This window comes from Rhamphochromis longiceps, linkage group LG16, assembly GCF_057381845.1.
Source record: "Rhamphochromis longiceps isolate RC_006_pf linkage group LG16, R_longiceps_female_GT1.1, whole genome shotgun sequence".
NCBI classification, from domain to species: domain Eukaryota; kingdom Metazoa; phylum Chordata; class Actinopteri; order Cichliformes; family Cichlidae; genus Rhamphochromis; species Rhamphochromis longiceps.
The window spans coordinates 28967022-28983394 of NC_140572.1; the positions used below are offsets into that span (position 1 = coordinate 28967022).

General features: G+C 42.8%; 2 protein-coding genes across 2 annotated transcripts in view; one reads left to right on the top strand and one right to left on the bottom strand.

Moving 5' to 3' along the window:
- Positions 1-16373, bottom strand: part of LOC146651344 (general transcription factor IIF subunit 2-like) — a 66851-nt gene that overhangs the window by 29752 nt on the left and 20726 nt on the right. The gene's annotated exons all lie outside the window — the stretch shown is intronic.
- Positions 1461-3388, top strand: kctd4 (potassium channel tetramerization domain containing 4). The gene has a single exon (XM_085385402.1). The coding sequence runs from the start codon at positions 1779-1781 to the stop codon at positions 2553-2555; it is 777 nt and encodes a 258-aa protein (XP_085241528.1). The 5' UTR covers positions 1461-1778; the 3' UTR covers positions 2556-3388.

The window sequence follows — 16373 nt, forward strand, 5'->3', positions numbered from 1 at the left end:
GGTCAGAATCAAGAGTAAACATGGATTTAGTGTGCAGGCTATCGGGCCTGAGTGTTTGTGTAAGTGCTTGCGTGATAAATAAGAAATGCAGGGAGTTCAACATGGGAGCAATCTGACTGCTGACATTTTCCACTTCTAATATAGAAACACCAACAAGTAATAAAGAGGACACGAGGAAAACCTGTTCTTAAAAGGCGACTGCATAATAAGACTGATGCAAAGATGTTTCTTTTATGGATTATATGTTTACCAAAATCATTAAATCACCACATGGAAGCTGAAGTACACATTGATTTTGCACACTCACACTTTAGAGCAGCTTCTGCTATAAAATGAACATCTACCACAAAACTGATACGTATCATTTACCGTTATTTATTTAGTAGCTTCCTAGAATGGTAATTTTTCTTCCATTTTCAGCCCAACTACAGTTATTTAACATAGTGTTTAGTGTGTTAGAGTGTAAGCATGAAGCACCAGACCAAATCATCTGCGTGGTATGCGCAGACTTTTATGTTTTTAATCACACGCTGTTACCAGTCAGCACTGCTGGAGCCGCTCTGCGTGTTTCCTCGTGTTTGATATGAACTGTGATTTCTTTCACATTTGTAGTCGCGCTGGAGGAGATACAAAAAAAAAAAAGAAAAAAAAAAAAGAGTGAAACGCAGAACAAAAATAAGCACACACGGACACACGTAAACAGCGACGGCGTGAGTCGTTAGTACCGAGCGACCAGTGGACCATTTTTCCCCTGACAGGAGGCTACAGGCCAAAAGCATTAACCAATTCAAAAGCTGTCCTTCATGACCGGACCACCGTGGACTGTAATTGGTCCATTTCCTTCACAAGGCCCTCAAAGCGAGCGCACACACACACACACACACACACACACACACACCGCACACATGGGCACGATCAATAAACAATTTGCTAAGACAGAGGGCCCGCCTGTTACCTCGCAAGAAGGAAAGCAGGAGAGTCACATAAATTTACATGAAACGAGGCCAGCCGCCTCCTCCCCGTCATGACCGGAGATTTCAGACAGATTCCAGTTCACATGAAGCGCTGTGTGGTAAAACAGATGGATCTGGCTGCAAAAAGGAGTTTCATATTCAGACTCACACACGCTGAGACAATTTCACACCACAAAAATTATGGAAGCAACCCTCCCCCCTCCATCTGGTGAAAGCATGGCTTGCGTGCATGTGTGTGTATGTGTGTGTTAACTAACAGCTAGAGCTGAGCTTTGCACCTTTTTTATCCAAGATAATTAAAGACAGAGTGAAAGAAAGAAAAAGAGCGAGCTTCTGGAGTCTGTACTCCTCTGATGTTTGCTCACATACTCCCTCTCTCTCCTCCCTGTATGTGACGCTGCCTGCCCACCCACTCTTAAAGAGAGAGAGAGAGACAGAAAGAGTAGAAGAGACAGAGAGAGAGAGAGAGAGAGAGACAGCGAGAGGAGGGACACGGAGCAGAACAGAGAGCGAGTCTGTTTTCAGCTCCCAGTTCACTGTCGCTCCTCTGCCAGGCAGCACTCACCCATCCACCATCACACGCTCTCAGACACATTTGCTGTCACTATACAGACAGCTGACAACACCTTCTCATTTCCTCTGCTGCCGCACCGACCCACAAAGTCAGATCCAAAGGAGAGGGGGGAAGAGAAAGAAAAAAAAACTGACTCGATTGGTACCGAGCACACACAGACACACACGCGCACAGCTGAGCAGACACACCAGCTCCGAGGCTGGGTCGAGGCTGGAGAGGGCGTCTGGAGAATGGAATGGGACCTCAGCAGGATGGAAAGTGAACTGAGGCACATCAACCCGGACCTGCTGCAGCCCAGCAAGAGCTTCAAGAAGCCCTCCTCGGGCACCATCACCCTCAACGTAGGGGGGTTCCTGTACACGGCCCACCGGACCACCCTTGCCAAACAACAGGGCTCGTTTCTCGAGGAGGTGGCCAACGGTAAGAAGGCGGTCCAGCACACCGATTCCATGGGCAACCCCTTCATCGACAGAGATGGTCCGGTTTTTCGCCATGTGCTCAACTACCTCCGAACAGGAGAGCTCCAGCTGCCCGATGACTTCCGGGAGGCGGGGCTCCTGCGACGAGAGGCCGATTTTTACCGCCTGACTGAACTGGTGGAGGCTGTGGTCGAGTGGGAAACTCAGAGGGCGGCACTGCGGGAACCCGCCTTCCTGGAGGTGACGGATAGCCACGAGAGGTCGCAGGGCCTCAAGGTGTACTGCAGTGACCCCGCCTTCATCGATAAGGTCAAAGGGCGGCTGGTGCAGATCTCCAAGAGCCGCTTGGATGGCTTTCCGGAAGAATTTGTGGTGTCATCCAACGTGATACAGTTCCGACACTTCATCAAGTCGGAGCCTGGCTCGCGGCTCGTTCTGAAGGAGGACAGCACATTCCTGTGCACACTTGACTGTCTGAAACTAGAGACAGTGATGCTAGCACTGAGATCGGGCTTCAAGCTTGTCACCTGCCTTGACAGCAGCAAAGGCTCCGTGGTGGTGGCCGAGGCCCTGCATTTTGTCAAGTAGGATGAAGATGATGAAGGGGGCGGGGAGGGGGAAGATAGAGGGAGAAAGGAAAGAGCCTGTTTCTATATCCACCCTGTGAGGTATTGGTTTGAAAGTGTTGTAAGATGTGCCGAGCTGTAATGTGTCATTGATAGAAGAACTGGTGGGTAGGTCTGTCCTACAGGGCAGGTTTTAAATGTTTACTGCACAATAGTGGCTTACACACACACGGGATACGTTTTTGGGTGATTGTTCTGAGCAGAATGGTATTTTAGCATCACCGTTTGCACTGCTTTGTATTTATAGAACTCAAAATGACCCACATCATCTTGACATTTATAGCATCTTTAACTGCATCTGGTTAGGTATCATGCAAAAGTTTAAGTGACGCGAAAGTCGACGGCGAGTCCTTTCACACAGAAGACGAGCGCGTCGAATTAAGGTTTTAAAAACTGCTTGTGTTGCGTGATGTGCCATTCAGCTTTTACTACAGCCTGTGTGTGCACACGTGTGTGTATGTGTGCTGGCGTGCGTGTGTGTCCACTGCTAAACCCACCCCTGTGTGCTGTGTTTAGTTGGTTTAATAGCTTGTGCTCAGTTTATTAGCCTCTCCGGAGCCTGAAGGGACAGCCACAGCTCATTCGGATCGATTTGGATGGACAAAGCGAACTTCACAACCAAATGTTTGAGTTTTGAGTGCAAAGAACTGTGATTATTGTAAGGGCTTTGAATCTAGCATGATGCATGTGCACTAAATAAACTGTGTGTTTGTTAGTGCTGTGAGCCTCTGTGAAGCCAGTGACACAAAAAATAAAATGCCTATTACTTTTCAATGTGAGTATTTTACAAATAAAAGTGAGACTAAAACTCTTGGGTCAGAGTGTTTTGACGTTTAATGTCGCTGCTTTTGTGTGACAAACCTCACAAAAACTGCTTCCGTTAATGAGGAAACTTATTTTATACTATCAGGCAGCAAGTCTTAGTATTAGATTATTTTTCTTTCATACAATAGCTTAAAAGCTACACTTATAACCATTTAGTCCTGACCCTGCTGAACTTACAGTCTGTACAGAGTGAGACTGTTACCCACTGAGTCAGACAGGAGCATTATTAATGTTACGTATCCAAATGGGAGTTATACACAGACTTGGCTCTTGCTTACAGCCAGTACTTTTCCATGCTATAAATGATGCACTTCTGCAGTTCTCCAAACATGTGAAACACTGTTTTCCACATCTGGAAAATTAAAAGGAGAAGGGAGTCTTTTCCACGGTTTTACATGCCGGCCAGTGGAAACCTGTAGAAATTACCAGGTTTGTGATATTATTTCCTCTGATGCTGTTCCACGATGTATTGTTCAGATCACGCAGCGCTGCAAAGTAGCTAAACATCATTAACTGCAAAAAAACCCCAAGACATGGAAGCAAAAATGTTCGATAGAGGCACAGCAGTCAAAGATCTCAGAAATATAATGTACAGGAAATTCCTAAAGGAGCTTCCAGGGGGTGAAAAGGGTTTCAAAACGTATTTTATGGCAAAGTGTGGAAACTGTTAAAGCAGTTATTAATGCAGTTTCACATCACTGAAATTATAATTAACAAAACGATAATAAATTGTCAGAAAAGTAAAGGTGCAAGACTTGCTTCTAGAAGGACTTTGATTCAATCTGAAACAAAGCTCTATAGTTTCATTTGCCTTCTTGCAATATGCCACATAAAACTATCAGAGGGGCTACAGATACAGTTAGCGGTTAGTACAGAATTAGAATGCTCTGTATTTTTGGCCGCAAAACCACGCTTTCTTAAATATTTTTAAAAAAAATATCTAAATGAACAAACCTCTCTCGCTTATACAGATACATTAAAAAAATAAATAGAAAATAACAGCAATAGGCAACAGGTCCACTCTAAGGAGAGCACCTGACATCAATATAAAAGTCACTACTTCTCATAACGCTGCAGAGTATGCAGATGTGCTGCTGCGTAATCAGAAAGATTTCTACAAGTTAAATAAAGAGAAAGATTGCCGTGGAGCTCTGGTACAAATCTCTGACTGCACGTCAACAGTGATACAGTGAGGCTCACTGTGTGTCCTCGCCAGCGTGTCTGCAAAAAGGGTCCTAATTCAGCCCACCGACATCTGCAAAGTGTAAAAAATTGCAGTGAAGTCTTTAACTAGTGTAATATTTCCGTAAAGTAACCTGCCAGCTGTACAACAGTTGATTGAATCATAAAGTTGCAAAATATTAAAATAGCTGGAAAAAAGTACGTGTGATAGTTTTGTGCCTTTCCACTAATCTACATGTAAATACAGACTGTATGAATGTGGAGAAACTGGGATACAGTGTTGAAAAAGCCAAAAAAAAAAACCCCAAACAAACACTTTCCTATGGCTCAGGTGAAAATTTTTAAAGCGGGTTTAAAAAAAATCAGTGCTTTTACAAGCAAAAATCAAACTATAGGCTCAACAAATGTTGCCAATAAACTAAAAGACGCTGTTTTAAATTGATGTTCTGCTTTAACTAATGTGGCTCATATTCTCAAATAAAGTATTTTAATCATTCCTATCATATTTTCTACAGCATTTCTTTTTTATTTTCACAGGAATCCTGCAAGATTACCTCTCTAATATGAGTTCAGTGTAAGTAGCTCCAACTTGGTTACAACGCTCATTATGTTTAAAGCAAAGTCTCCCATTATTATGCAACAGCGTCTGTCACACAGTCTAATCAAAACATGCCCTGCTCTCACCCTCACACCGCCTGCTACAGTAACTGACAGCCCAAGTCGTGCTGCCTCCACAGTGCACCAGCTTCCCCTGCCGCAGCCTCGAGGGAGCCCCTTCAAACCCGTCCAGCTCTAGTGGAGATATTTGGCATTTTAAAACTGGGTCATACTCTGGGATGAATCCTGCCCTCCTCCCCCAAGGAGAATCTCTTTTTATCCCTTTTATCACTGTACCCTGATTTGTGTCATGCATCTAAGCAGCTAGTAACAGGTAACAAGTAATCATTACCTGCAAAGTCCAACTTTGCAATATTGTACTGGTCAAAAGTGCTAACCGTAGGTGTGCTTATTTTAATAGCAGGTGGATTAGTAAAATGATCTAATCAGCCTCCTGGGAGATGATGCAGAAATTTCACAAGTTCGTGACTGCAGGAATGGAAAACACATTTCACTCTGTGAGACCACTGTAATGCAAATCAATGACTAAACATGGAAGACGCTGCTTTGATTTCATCAGGTGAAACATTCCTGGCTCAAACATAATATACATCAGGAAAATCAATGGCACTGATATTACACAGGTACAGAGCTAAGTGATGGAAAACTTCTTTAATTTGAATGCACTGAGAAGTAGAATTATATGCCCCTGAGGCAAATAACTAGACAGTAAATCATCAAATATCTACTCCTACACTTTCACAAAGGATGGAAAAGAACTAAATCAATACAACAAACGAAGAGATATGCAAATGAGTTTCTCCTATGAGTCTATTTCCTTTCTAAACCGCTTAAATCAAGTTCCTCGTGATGAATACAAACTTAGCTTCAGATCTAAAAGTAGAGGCTGTGTTTACACGGAGCCTAATATTCTGATCATAAACTGTTTAAAATCTAAAACTGGATTCAAATATTTAAACACATAAATCAGGTTAACCAAGCTTGGTTCAATGGTGGTGATCTTCATGTTCACTCCCTCTGTTCTGATGTAAAATGCATGACGATATTTGCCCCGTGTGTCCATCTCTTTCCAAACAAATGGCAGCTTCCAACAGATAGTTACAGTCAAGTTTAACATCCATCTAAATGTTGCAGCAGAAATCGCCGCTGATAAGACCAGGCAATGTTTTTCTGATCTTCTGTTGTCCATCTTTGGTAACGAGAGTTTCCTGTTCTTGGGCGACAGGAGTGGCATCGGATGTTCCGCTGCTGTAATCCATCTGCTTCAAGGTTCAACATGTTCAGAGATGATCTTCTTCATACTATTGTTGTAACAAGTGGTTGTTTGAGTTGCTGCTGCTTTCTGATCAGCTTCAAGCACTCTGGTCATTCTTTTCTTACCTCTGGCATCAACAAGGCATTTTCACCCAGAGAATTGGCGCACACTTATGTTTTCTCTTTTTTGGACCAATCTCTGTAAACCCTGGAGATGACTGTGTGGGAAAATCCCAGCAGATCTGCAGTTTCTGAAACACTCACAACAGCCCAACTGGCACCAACAATGATGCCAAAGTCACTTAACTCCTCTTTATCCCCATTCTGATGTTCAATTCGAGGAGGTCGTCCTGACCGCGCCTACATACCTAAATGCAATGAGTTGCTGCCATGTGATTGGCTGTTAAAATATTTGTGTTAAAAAGCAGTTAATCAGATGAACCTAATAAAGCGACTTGGACGTTTGTCATTTGTAGTTAAGTGTTTGTCTTTGCTTTAAACTTCAACTAACACTCAAACTAATAAAAAAAAAAAACCCTGAAAAGCTAAACTGATATAAGCAACTGAAGTCCAGAAACTAAATGAAAGTAAGTTGAAATAAAAAGACAACATCAAAAGGAAATAAAAAACTAATGAAAAACCCGACGACACTAACTGAACAAATCCTCTGTGCATAGTTTGCTCTTAATGCCAACTTTTAGATGAATTAGAGAAACAATAACGAGAAACAGTTGAGACAAGATTGAGTAACACTGATGAGGAGAAATATATAACATGTATTTAAAACATTCACTGTAGTGCAGTCATTTCAATCATAATGAAAAAAAAATGCATGGTAGCAACTATAGCTACAGTACTTTCTCTTTAAAATTGAAATTTAAACACATACCCCGAAAGCAGGGGTCTCAAACTCGTGGCCTGGGGGCCACTTGCAGCCCGCGTCACCCCTACCTGTGTATTGACAGGAAGAAATGTAATGAAATTTGGCCCTTGAAGTTACCGTTTTTGTTAGGGAGGATTTGCTTGTTGTAGAGTGCAATGTTAAAATAAGTTCTTTAAAAAGCAAAACATTATTTAATATGAAGGCGATATGAGCAGAGAGTACAAACATGTTGAAGGATTGGCTGTGTTAGTTCAGTGAGAGAAAAGCAGTCAAAAAGTAATGTGTACACTTATGTCGCCATTTTCATTTTGTTAAATACAAACAAAATTATAGCAGAAGCGCTGCCACGTGTCTGGAATATTTTCAGAAAGATTTGTGGGTGTTTTCTTGTTTGTTTGAGTTTTATTTATACTACTTGAACACTAAAGTGGCCCTCACATGAGATGATTGTGCCAGCAGTGGCCCACAGGTCATTTAAGTTTGAGACCCCTGCAGTAAAGAAATAACTAAATACCAAATAAAGATTTAGAGAGTGAATTTCATACTATTTAACACACGTCCTCCCACATGCAGGTTCATTGAACGAGAAAGGGGAAAGAGACATTATTGAGTGTTTGCCTGTGATGGCTGCAGCGTTTAAACAAACGTGCTGGTACTGGGCGACATTTCCGGCACCGAAGCAAACACACACACACACACACACACACACACACACACACACACACACACACACACACACACACACACACACACACGCACAAAGCCTGGCGTACATTCAAACAATGCTAAGAGGGATGCGTCAAGATCCATTTATGGAAACTTGTGGGAGTGGAAATGTTTAAATTCAATTGTCCCAAATGGTGACAGGCATTCATCTCCTCTTCTTGTTAGGTGTGGAAAATCCTCCACGAAGCAAGTTACATTGCCTCTCGCTGCCTCTGCTGGATCTGTTCGTTACTGAGCATGCCCATATGGAGAGCAACAATCAGCCACCTTCTGACGACTAGCAGCTCTTGTTTTACTTCTAACTGCGCTCCCCCCGGCACGGCAGCCGAAACCATCTGCTCCAGCAGGGGGATGTCATCAAACCGACAACCCAGGCGCCACCACCTTCCTCCCCCGACTCATGACTCACACGCCCACGTCAACCTCTGACATCAGGCGAACCTAATCCACAGCCCACGCCTCGCAGACAAACACAGACGACAAATACACAAACACACATGGTAGGAAAGTAAAGCGCGAACACCTTGAAGAGGAGATTCGCCCAGTGAAGCTGTGATGCTCACATGTCACTCACGCTTTACTGTCAACAACATCAAACTCAAGGCAGGTTTTAATTGCACATCACCTTCATGCATTTTTTATGAGCGTGACTGCTTCACTTATTAGTTGCGGGGGTCAAAGAGATCCACGCCTCATCAAAAGCTGGGAAAAGGGCGACGAGAGCGGTGGCAGGGGCAGGTGGCGATGAGGAGAGAGGCGGTAAAAGCAGAGAGGGAAAACTCAAATATCAACAGTCTTATCTCAGTCTTTTCACCTGTTGCCAGGCAAACTCAACTCCCTCTGTCGCTCCAACACACCCCTCCTTATCATGACGGCTCAGTCGTGTGGTGCCGCTCAGCCAGAAAATGACTAACATACCTCAGATTTTTTTTTTTTATCTTTCAATCGCAGAAAGAGAAGCAAAAGCAAAGAAGGAGGAGGAGGAGGTGGTGGTGGAGGAAGGATGAAATGAAGAAGGAGAGGGGGAGGGGAGGTCAGGCCCCTACTGCTTTCAGACTCAGCGCAGACAGCAGTAATATCAAAAAGAGATATCCAAGTATGAACGTGTAGAATCTGTGGATTCTTTGGTACTGGAAGCCTTGTGGGCTTCTGTTTGCAGCACAGGGTTTTTATTTCCCACTTTACAGCCTGTATCATAGAGAAAGCACTGAGTCACGGTTAACACTGTTCACACAGGGCAAAGAGTGGTTTGTAATTAGTGGACAGATACCAGCTGAACAGGTCAAACGTGTTAAGTTCTAACATTTCCATTGGTACTTTATTCCTTTCTCACCCGCTATATGTGTAAAAGCCCCTAATGCAACAGTAGGCCATTTGTTAGTTCTAGCTTTTTTTGTGCATATATATATATAGAGAGAGAGCGAGAATATGGACAGCTGGGACATCAAGCTTTTAATAGACTTGATGAAACCTTGGAAGCGTTGGCTAAAATTAATCTAAGAACCAGTTAAAGATCATTGTCTGATTATTATTTAGCTTTTTATTAACCTTTTAAAAATATATCTGCATCCAAGTCCGATTTTAAACAGCAGCAGCAGCAGCCAGCTCACATATGAGGTTGCCGCTTATCGTCTACAACTATTTCTACTTGAGGCACTCATGACTCACTGCTGTTGCCTCCTAAACGAGAGGCGCATCTTCTCAGGAAAGACAAGCCTTCACTGCAGGATTAGGAACAGAAGTCAAAACAGGAAACAAACAGATTGCAACGTTTCTTCCCCCTTTGAGGTTTTCTTGTCTGATCTTTGCAGACTGTTGCTGAAATCCTGGGCTCCTTACACTCATGCACTGACGTATTTTAGAAATGACAACAGAAACAGGACATGCTCACTCAAAGCAGAGCCCAGCAATGCTGCACATGTCTCTGGAGGAAGTTTGGGGGGGTTTTTTTATGTGGTGTTTTTATTTGTTTTATCAGTTTTATAGTTTCTGTGCTTTTGAAGTTGTTAAAGCTGTAAAAAGTGGGCAGAGCTCATATTAAACCCTATGGATTAAGAATAGGATGTCATTCAAGTTCATATGCACATGAAGGCAGATGAGGGAATACTTCTAGCATTGTAGTGCACATTCTAAATGGAAAGGTTGAGAGTTTTGTGTCACTTGGCATGGAATGCCATGGAAGATGTGCGTGTTGTCCCATGGAGCAGTGATGGAAACAGGGAAGGTGATCTGCACTAGATCAACATTACAGCTGAGTTTAAACCTCTGCTGAAATCCTGTGAATACCATCTTCTCCTCATCACCCAAATACGGGACCTGGTGTCGGGATAATTAACTGCGGGTTGCATCTTTTCTGCGCAGGAGGTCGGCACCGCTGAGACTGGAGGCCACAAAGAGACACACGTCTCTGCTGCCGGCTGCTACTGGATGTATTTCTGCAGCTCCATAAAAAGACTATTTTTTAATGATCCCTTTATGAATTTTCTCTTTGCTTAACCTTTGGATTTTATTTAGTTAGTTTTATTTAGTCATTCTTATTTGTGGTTTAGTATTTCTGTGTTTTATGGTTTCAGGAAACGTTAAAAGCGACTCCATGGTTACCATCGCTCTTTTTGCTCCTAAGCTGCTGGCTGTAATACTGTTTCTACCTTTTTATTCTCCTGTTAAATTCTCCGTATACACACAGACACACTCATTCATACACGAGACACTACTTGTGATGTCACTTTCACCCCGTGTCACTCTACAAAGAAACAACATGCATAAACAGTCTGTTAACAGACTGACATCCCACCTGATGAAGACCCTGGAGCGGTTGGTCCTGGCTCAGCTTCGGCGCCTAATAAGCTCATCACTGGACCCACTTCAGTTTGCCTACCAGCCTGGCATTGGAGCGGATGATGCCGTCATTCACCTCCTACATCGTTCCCTCGCTCACCTGGAGACCGCTGGAAGCACTGTGAGAATCATGTTCTTTGATTTCTCCAGTGCCTTCAACACTATTCTTCCCTCGGTTCTGAAGGACAAGCTGGAGAACTCTGGAGTGGACCATCACCTCACTACCTGGATTTTGGACTACCTCACCGACCGACCACAGTATGTGAGGACTCAGGGCTGTGTGTCGGACAGGGTCGTCTGCAGTACGGGGGCCCCACAGGGAACGGTTCTGGCTCCGTTCCTCTTCACCATCTACACTGCAGACTTCTCCCACAATTCCACCCAGTGCTTCCTGCAGAAGTTCTCTGATGACTCTGCAATAGTCGGCCTCATCACTGATGGGGACGACAAGGAGTACAGAGGTCTGACCCAAGACTTTGTGGACTGGTGCCAGCTGAACTACCTCCAGATCAACGCCAGTAAAACCAAGGAGCTGGTGGTAGACTTCCGCAGGCACAAGCATTCTCCACTGCAACCACTGAACATCCAAGGTATGGACATTGAGGCTGTGGACAGCTACAGGTACCTTGGTGTTCATCTGAACAATAGACTGGACTGGACTCATAACTCAGACGCCCTCTACAGGAAAGGGCAGAGCAGGTTGTACCTGCTGCGGAGACTCAGGTCGTTTGGGGTGGAGGGCCCACTCCTGAAGACCTTCTATGACTCTGTGGTGGCTTCTGCTATCTTTTATGGCGTGGTCTGCTGGGGCGGCAGCATCTCTGCTGGGGACAGGAAGAGACTGAACAGGGTGATCCGAAGGGCCAGCTCTGTTCTAGGATGCCCTCTGGACCCAGTGGAGGTGGTGAGTGTCCCTGATGGACAACATCTCCCACCCCATGCAGCAGACTGTGACAGCACTGAGCAGCTCCTTCAGTGGGAGACTGCGGCACCCACGGTGTGGGACGGAGAGATTTCGCAGGTCTTTCCTCCCCACTGCTGTCAGACTCCATAATAAAGACTTTAACTGATCAAGCACACACATCCATACATATGCAATAATACTAAGTGCAATAATCCTTTCTGTCATCGTTGTATTTTTACTCAGTTGTATATAGTATTTGTATTTGTATTCTATTTTTATCTTATTGTATATTTATTTTATTTTATTCTACTGTATATAGTATTTTATTTTATTCTATTCTGTACAGTTGTGTACTGTATTTATTCTTATTGTATTCTAATTTTTGCCTCATAACTTTTGCACTGTCCACTTCCTGCTGTGACAAAACAAATTTCCCACGTGTGGGACTAATAAAGGTTATCTTATCTTATCTTATCTTAAATACCATTTACATAAATGTTGGTGTACATTTATGTAGCTCAATGAAGAAAGGGTAACTGTGGGAAATCAACCATTATGCAGAGATGCTAATCAAAGAGCCTGACGGCAGTGGCACTGTGTGCTCAAATGCTGAGAGCTTCTTCAAGGACATAGCACCAAAAAAAAAAAAACCAAACAAAAAAAACCAACACACATGGCAAGCACAGACAGTGGCTACGGTGGACAGTTTAATTGTTTCTAATACTCAGTTTCTCTTCACTACAAAGAAGATCATCATGGAAAAGACTAAAGGACTAAAGAGAACAAACACAAACAAGAAAAGAAAACACTGGTTGTTATTAGGTAGCACCTAAAGACAGCACCATGCACGGACCATAAAGTAACCAAATTACAGCAGAACAGTTCCCAAATTGGAAAACCAAAAAAAAAAAAAAAAGAGATGAGAAATAGATGCAAGAAGTTGTTTTTCTGATGTCATTAGTTGCATTTTCCTAAACAATTATATTTTTTTCTAAAGGCCTAAAAACTCACTCCTGCAACAGCATTTTTACTCAAATTCAACCCTGAAGCCACTCATTGGGCATGAGACCAATGCCTTTGTTCCCAGTGCACCTCTGCAGCTTGTTGTAGAAACAAATAAACATCCTCAAACTCGCTGTTGTAGAAAACAAGCTTATATCACAGAACCAGTGTGAAGCTGGAAAATGTGGAAGAGACCATATACTGTAAAATGAAAAAGACGTGGCATTTAATAATGAATAAACTCTGAATAAAAAAATAAATATTGAGAGAATAAAATGGGGGCAGGCAGAAACACAGACAATAGAAGTGGTAAAGAGGGCAGATCAGAAATAGAAAGATACAAAAAGGATCTCCAGCAGAGCCGAGGCAGAGCCGGAATAATGTGGAGGAGGAAATCAGAGCAAACCTGCCCTCCACCTTTCCAGAGCATGTGTGAAAGTGATAATCAACGCACTCTGACACAACACGACATCACAGGCCGAATCACACGAGTGTGTCTGAGTGTGCGTGCGTAGCTGTGTGCATTACGTGCATCCGTGCGAATTAATTAACGTCTGTGATTTAAAAAAAAGTCTCTTTGGAGCGATGTTATTAATGCTGCGCTGTTTCCGTTCCATAATTTGTGATCTGTGCAGCGTTCAGGACTCCGAAACGACACGCAGACCTGGAATGACGCGGGTGAAACAAAACGATCTGGTTCACTTGTGCTGAATTTATTCAGGTGGGACCACAACGCAGCACTCACTGCCCATCTGTGGCATTTTTAGGAATTATATAAAGTCATGAGAAATTCATGAGAAATGCAGCAGGGGTGACTTGTTTTTGTACTGATGAGTATCCATTTAGTTTTACGGCTGGAAGTTATGTATTATTACTGGTGTGGCCAACAATTGCTCGCAAACTTGTTGTGCCTTTAATGAAATTAGCCTAAAATTAATATGAATTAGCATGAATTAATTATGCATTGTTTATTACAAGCCCATTTCAGTTTGGGTGAATTAAATTTTTAGATGTCTGCAAACCTTTTTGAATGTGTTTTGATGCACTTATCTGGCAACAAGGGTGGATTAATTATGTATTCTTAACAGCTCATCCAAGAAATTGGTGCTTCATTTTTGGTGAGTGAAAGTCCAAGATTCTATTTATCTGTTACTTCCACGCTATCGTCCAATTATGGACACTTCTGCCTCCAATAAAACAAAAACAAAGTAGCAATGGCTAAAATGCTAATGTTGATGCATCAAAAAGACAACAACACAAACCAAAAAGTGACATCACAGTGGCTACATCCATGTCTGATAGGCTGCAGCACATTTGCTTTGATGCTTTGAGCTGTTCAACAAACTACATGATTGCACCATTTCCAAATAACTCAGTTTTTGTTTTGATTATGTTCTGCAATAAAAATGGCCACATATCAGAAAACACACACTCACCAGTCTTTTTATTAGGTATACCTGTTCAAGTGTTGCAGGAACTGCTGATCTACTGGAATCTTTCCACACAAGCTTCTCTAAGGTTTGCACAAAAAGGCCCAAAACAGAGAAAACATCCAGTGATCATCTGTGGATGAAGATACCTGGTTGATATCGGACAAGGGCCGGACAGCTTAAAGCTATTAAGAAAGCAACAATAACTCAAATAAATGCACTGGTACTGATGTAGTGCTTTTCTGCTCTAACTGAGCACGCTGAGCAACTGAGCACTTTTTACTATAAGCATCATTCATCCAATCACATACACACGATCATAAAAATGCTTTTTCCTATACAGTTTCATCACAGGTTTCAGTATGTTGCCTTCCACATGCAGGCGGAGGGAGCTGGGAAGCTGATCCCCCAGCTTGTAACCACTTGTTATAACCAAAGTATGCAGAAGAGCATCTCTGAATGCACAACACGTAGAATCTTGATGCTACAGCAGCAGAAGACCACAACAGGTCCCACTCCTGTTAGTTAAAAACAGGAAACTGATGCCATTTGCACAAGCTCATCAACACTGGAAAACAGAAGATTTGAAAAACACTGCCTGGTTTGACGGGTCAATAGATGCTCCAACAGTTGGATGGTAATTTCAGAATTTGGCGTAAAACCATATGAGAGCATAGATCCCTGCTTCCTTGTATCAGTGGGTCAGGCTGGTGTTGCACTGGTGTTGGGGATATTGTTTTGGCACATACAACAGAGGCTACCTGAGTATTTTTGCTGACCATGTCCTTCAATGTCGTTTTCTGCTTTCTTAAACGTGGTAATAGGTTCACTGTACAAACACCAGCTCCGAATACAGTAGAGCTGTTTCCAGCACCTTGCTAAATCTTAAATCTGAAATGCAACAAAAAAGGTGTACCTAATAAAGTGGGCCTGAGCGTGTATGGCAACACGGTTTTATCTGTGATAGACCAATATTAGCCGATAATATTGGCAAAGCAATCAATCATGTATTATTACTAGTTTTACTGTAACAGCGGTGTAGAGGTGTGGGTAAGCGAGCAGATTCCATTCATGTACCTGCAGCGTGTGTTATGCAATCTTGATTTGTTTGTGTGTCTTCAATAACTTTGTCTTTGTGCCTTTAGGAGGTACAGCAACAAACAACTGCCCAAGGCTCTACAAGAGATCCTGCCATAAAATATGCAGCAGTCAAGCGGTTTAAGACATCCCTGCCACGCCTGGCTCATCCTCAGCGGCAGAAATCTGAGAACAATGAGCGCAGCACCGGATTTATTTGGAAAATTAAAAGCAACAAATCTCTAATGAAATCCACACGGGCGGGTGGGTGAGGAGCTTTTAAAGGCAGAATCCGACAAGCTTCTGCGCCGCTGAGTAAAACCCTCCCACATAAAACAAAATTACTTTTCTTTCTCAGACATCTCACACAGAAAGCATTACTAACGTATGGTTTGCGTGACCCGTGCATAGATAATATTTGATGTGGACAACCCCGCGACTGGATATAATTACATTTTTTAAAAAAGCACCAATGTCAGCCAGAGTTTCCAACCAGCTCACGCACACAGCCCTGACAATAATGTGATACTTTTTTATTCATGTGTCAGCGTGCATGATCTCTGCTGCAGGTCAGCTTGGCCTCTGGATGTTAAATACAGAAATGGGCTGTTAGAGTAAATTGGATTCCTCATTTTAAATGCAGCCATGGAGAGGCTGAAATAAAGCACAGTGCAGGCTCAGATACAAAAAGACAGATTGCAAAAAAATTGGAGCTGGAGAACAGGGAAAAGAAGAGGGAATTATCAGAAATCATTTTGACATGGAGGCTCTCTCCGTTTCGCTGCTTTGAACACTTTGTCTAAAAGAGCCAGAGAAACTGAAATGCATTTAAAACAACATGCCAAATATAAGCTGGTTGAGAAAAAGAAATCCATTAATATGATGGGCTTTGTAGACAGCAGCATGGGTCATCAAAGTAACAAAACCTCAGCATTTTCTGCATCTAACTTCACAGAAAACATTTCCCTCCAGCATGCATTACTAAAAAAAAAAAAAAAAAAAAAAAAATCTTTCCAGCCTTTCAGCACCCCACTGACAGAG

Coding starts and splice junctions, on each gene's coding strand:
- kctd4 (XM_085385402.1), top strand. CDS start 1,779: ATGGAATGGGACCTCAGCAGGATGGAAAGTGAACTGAGGCACATCAAC.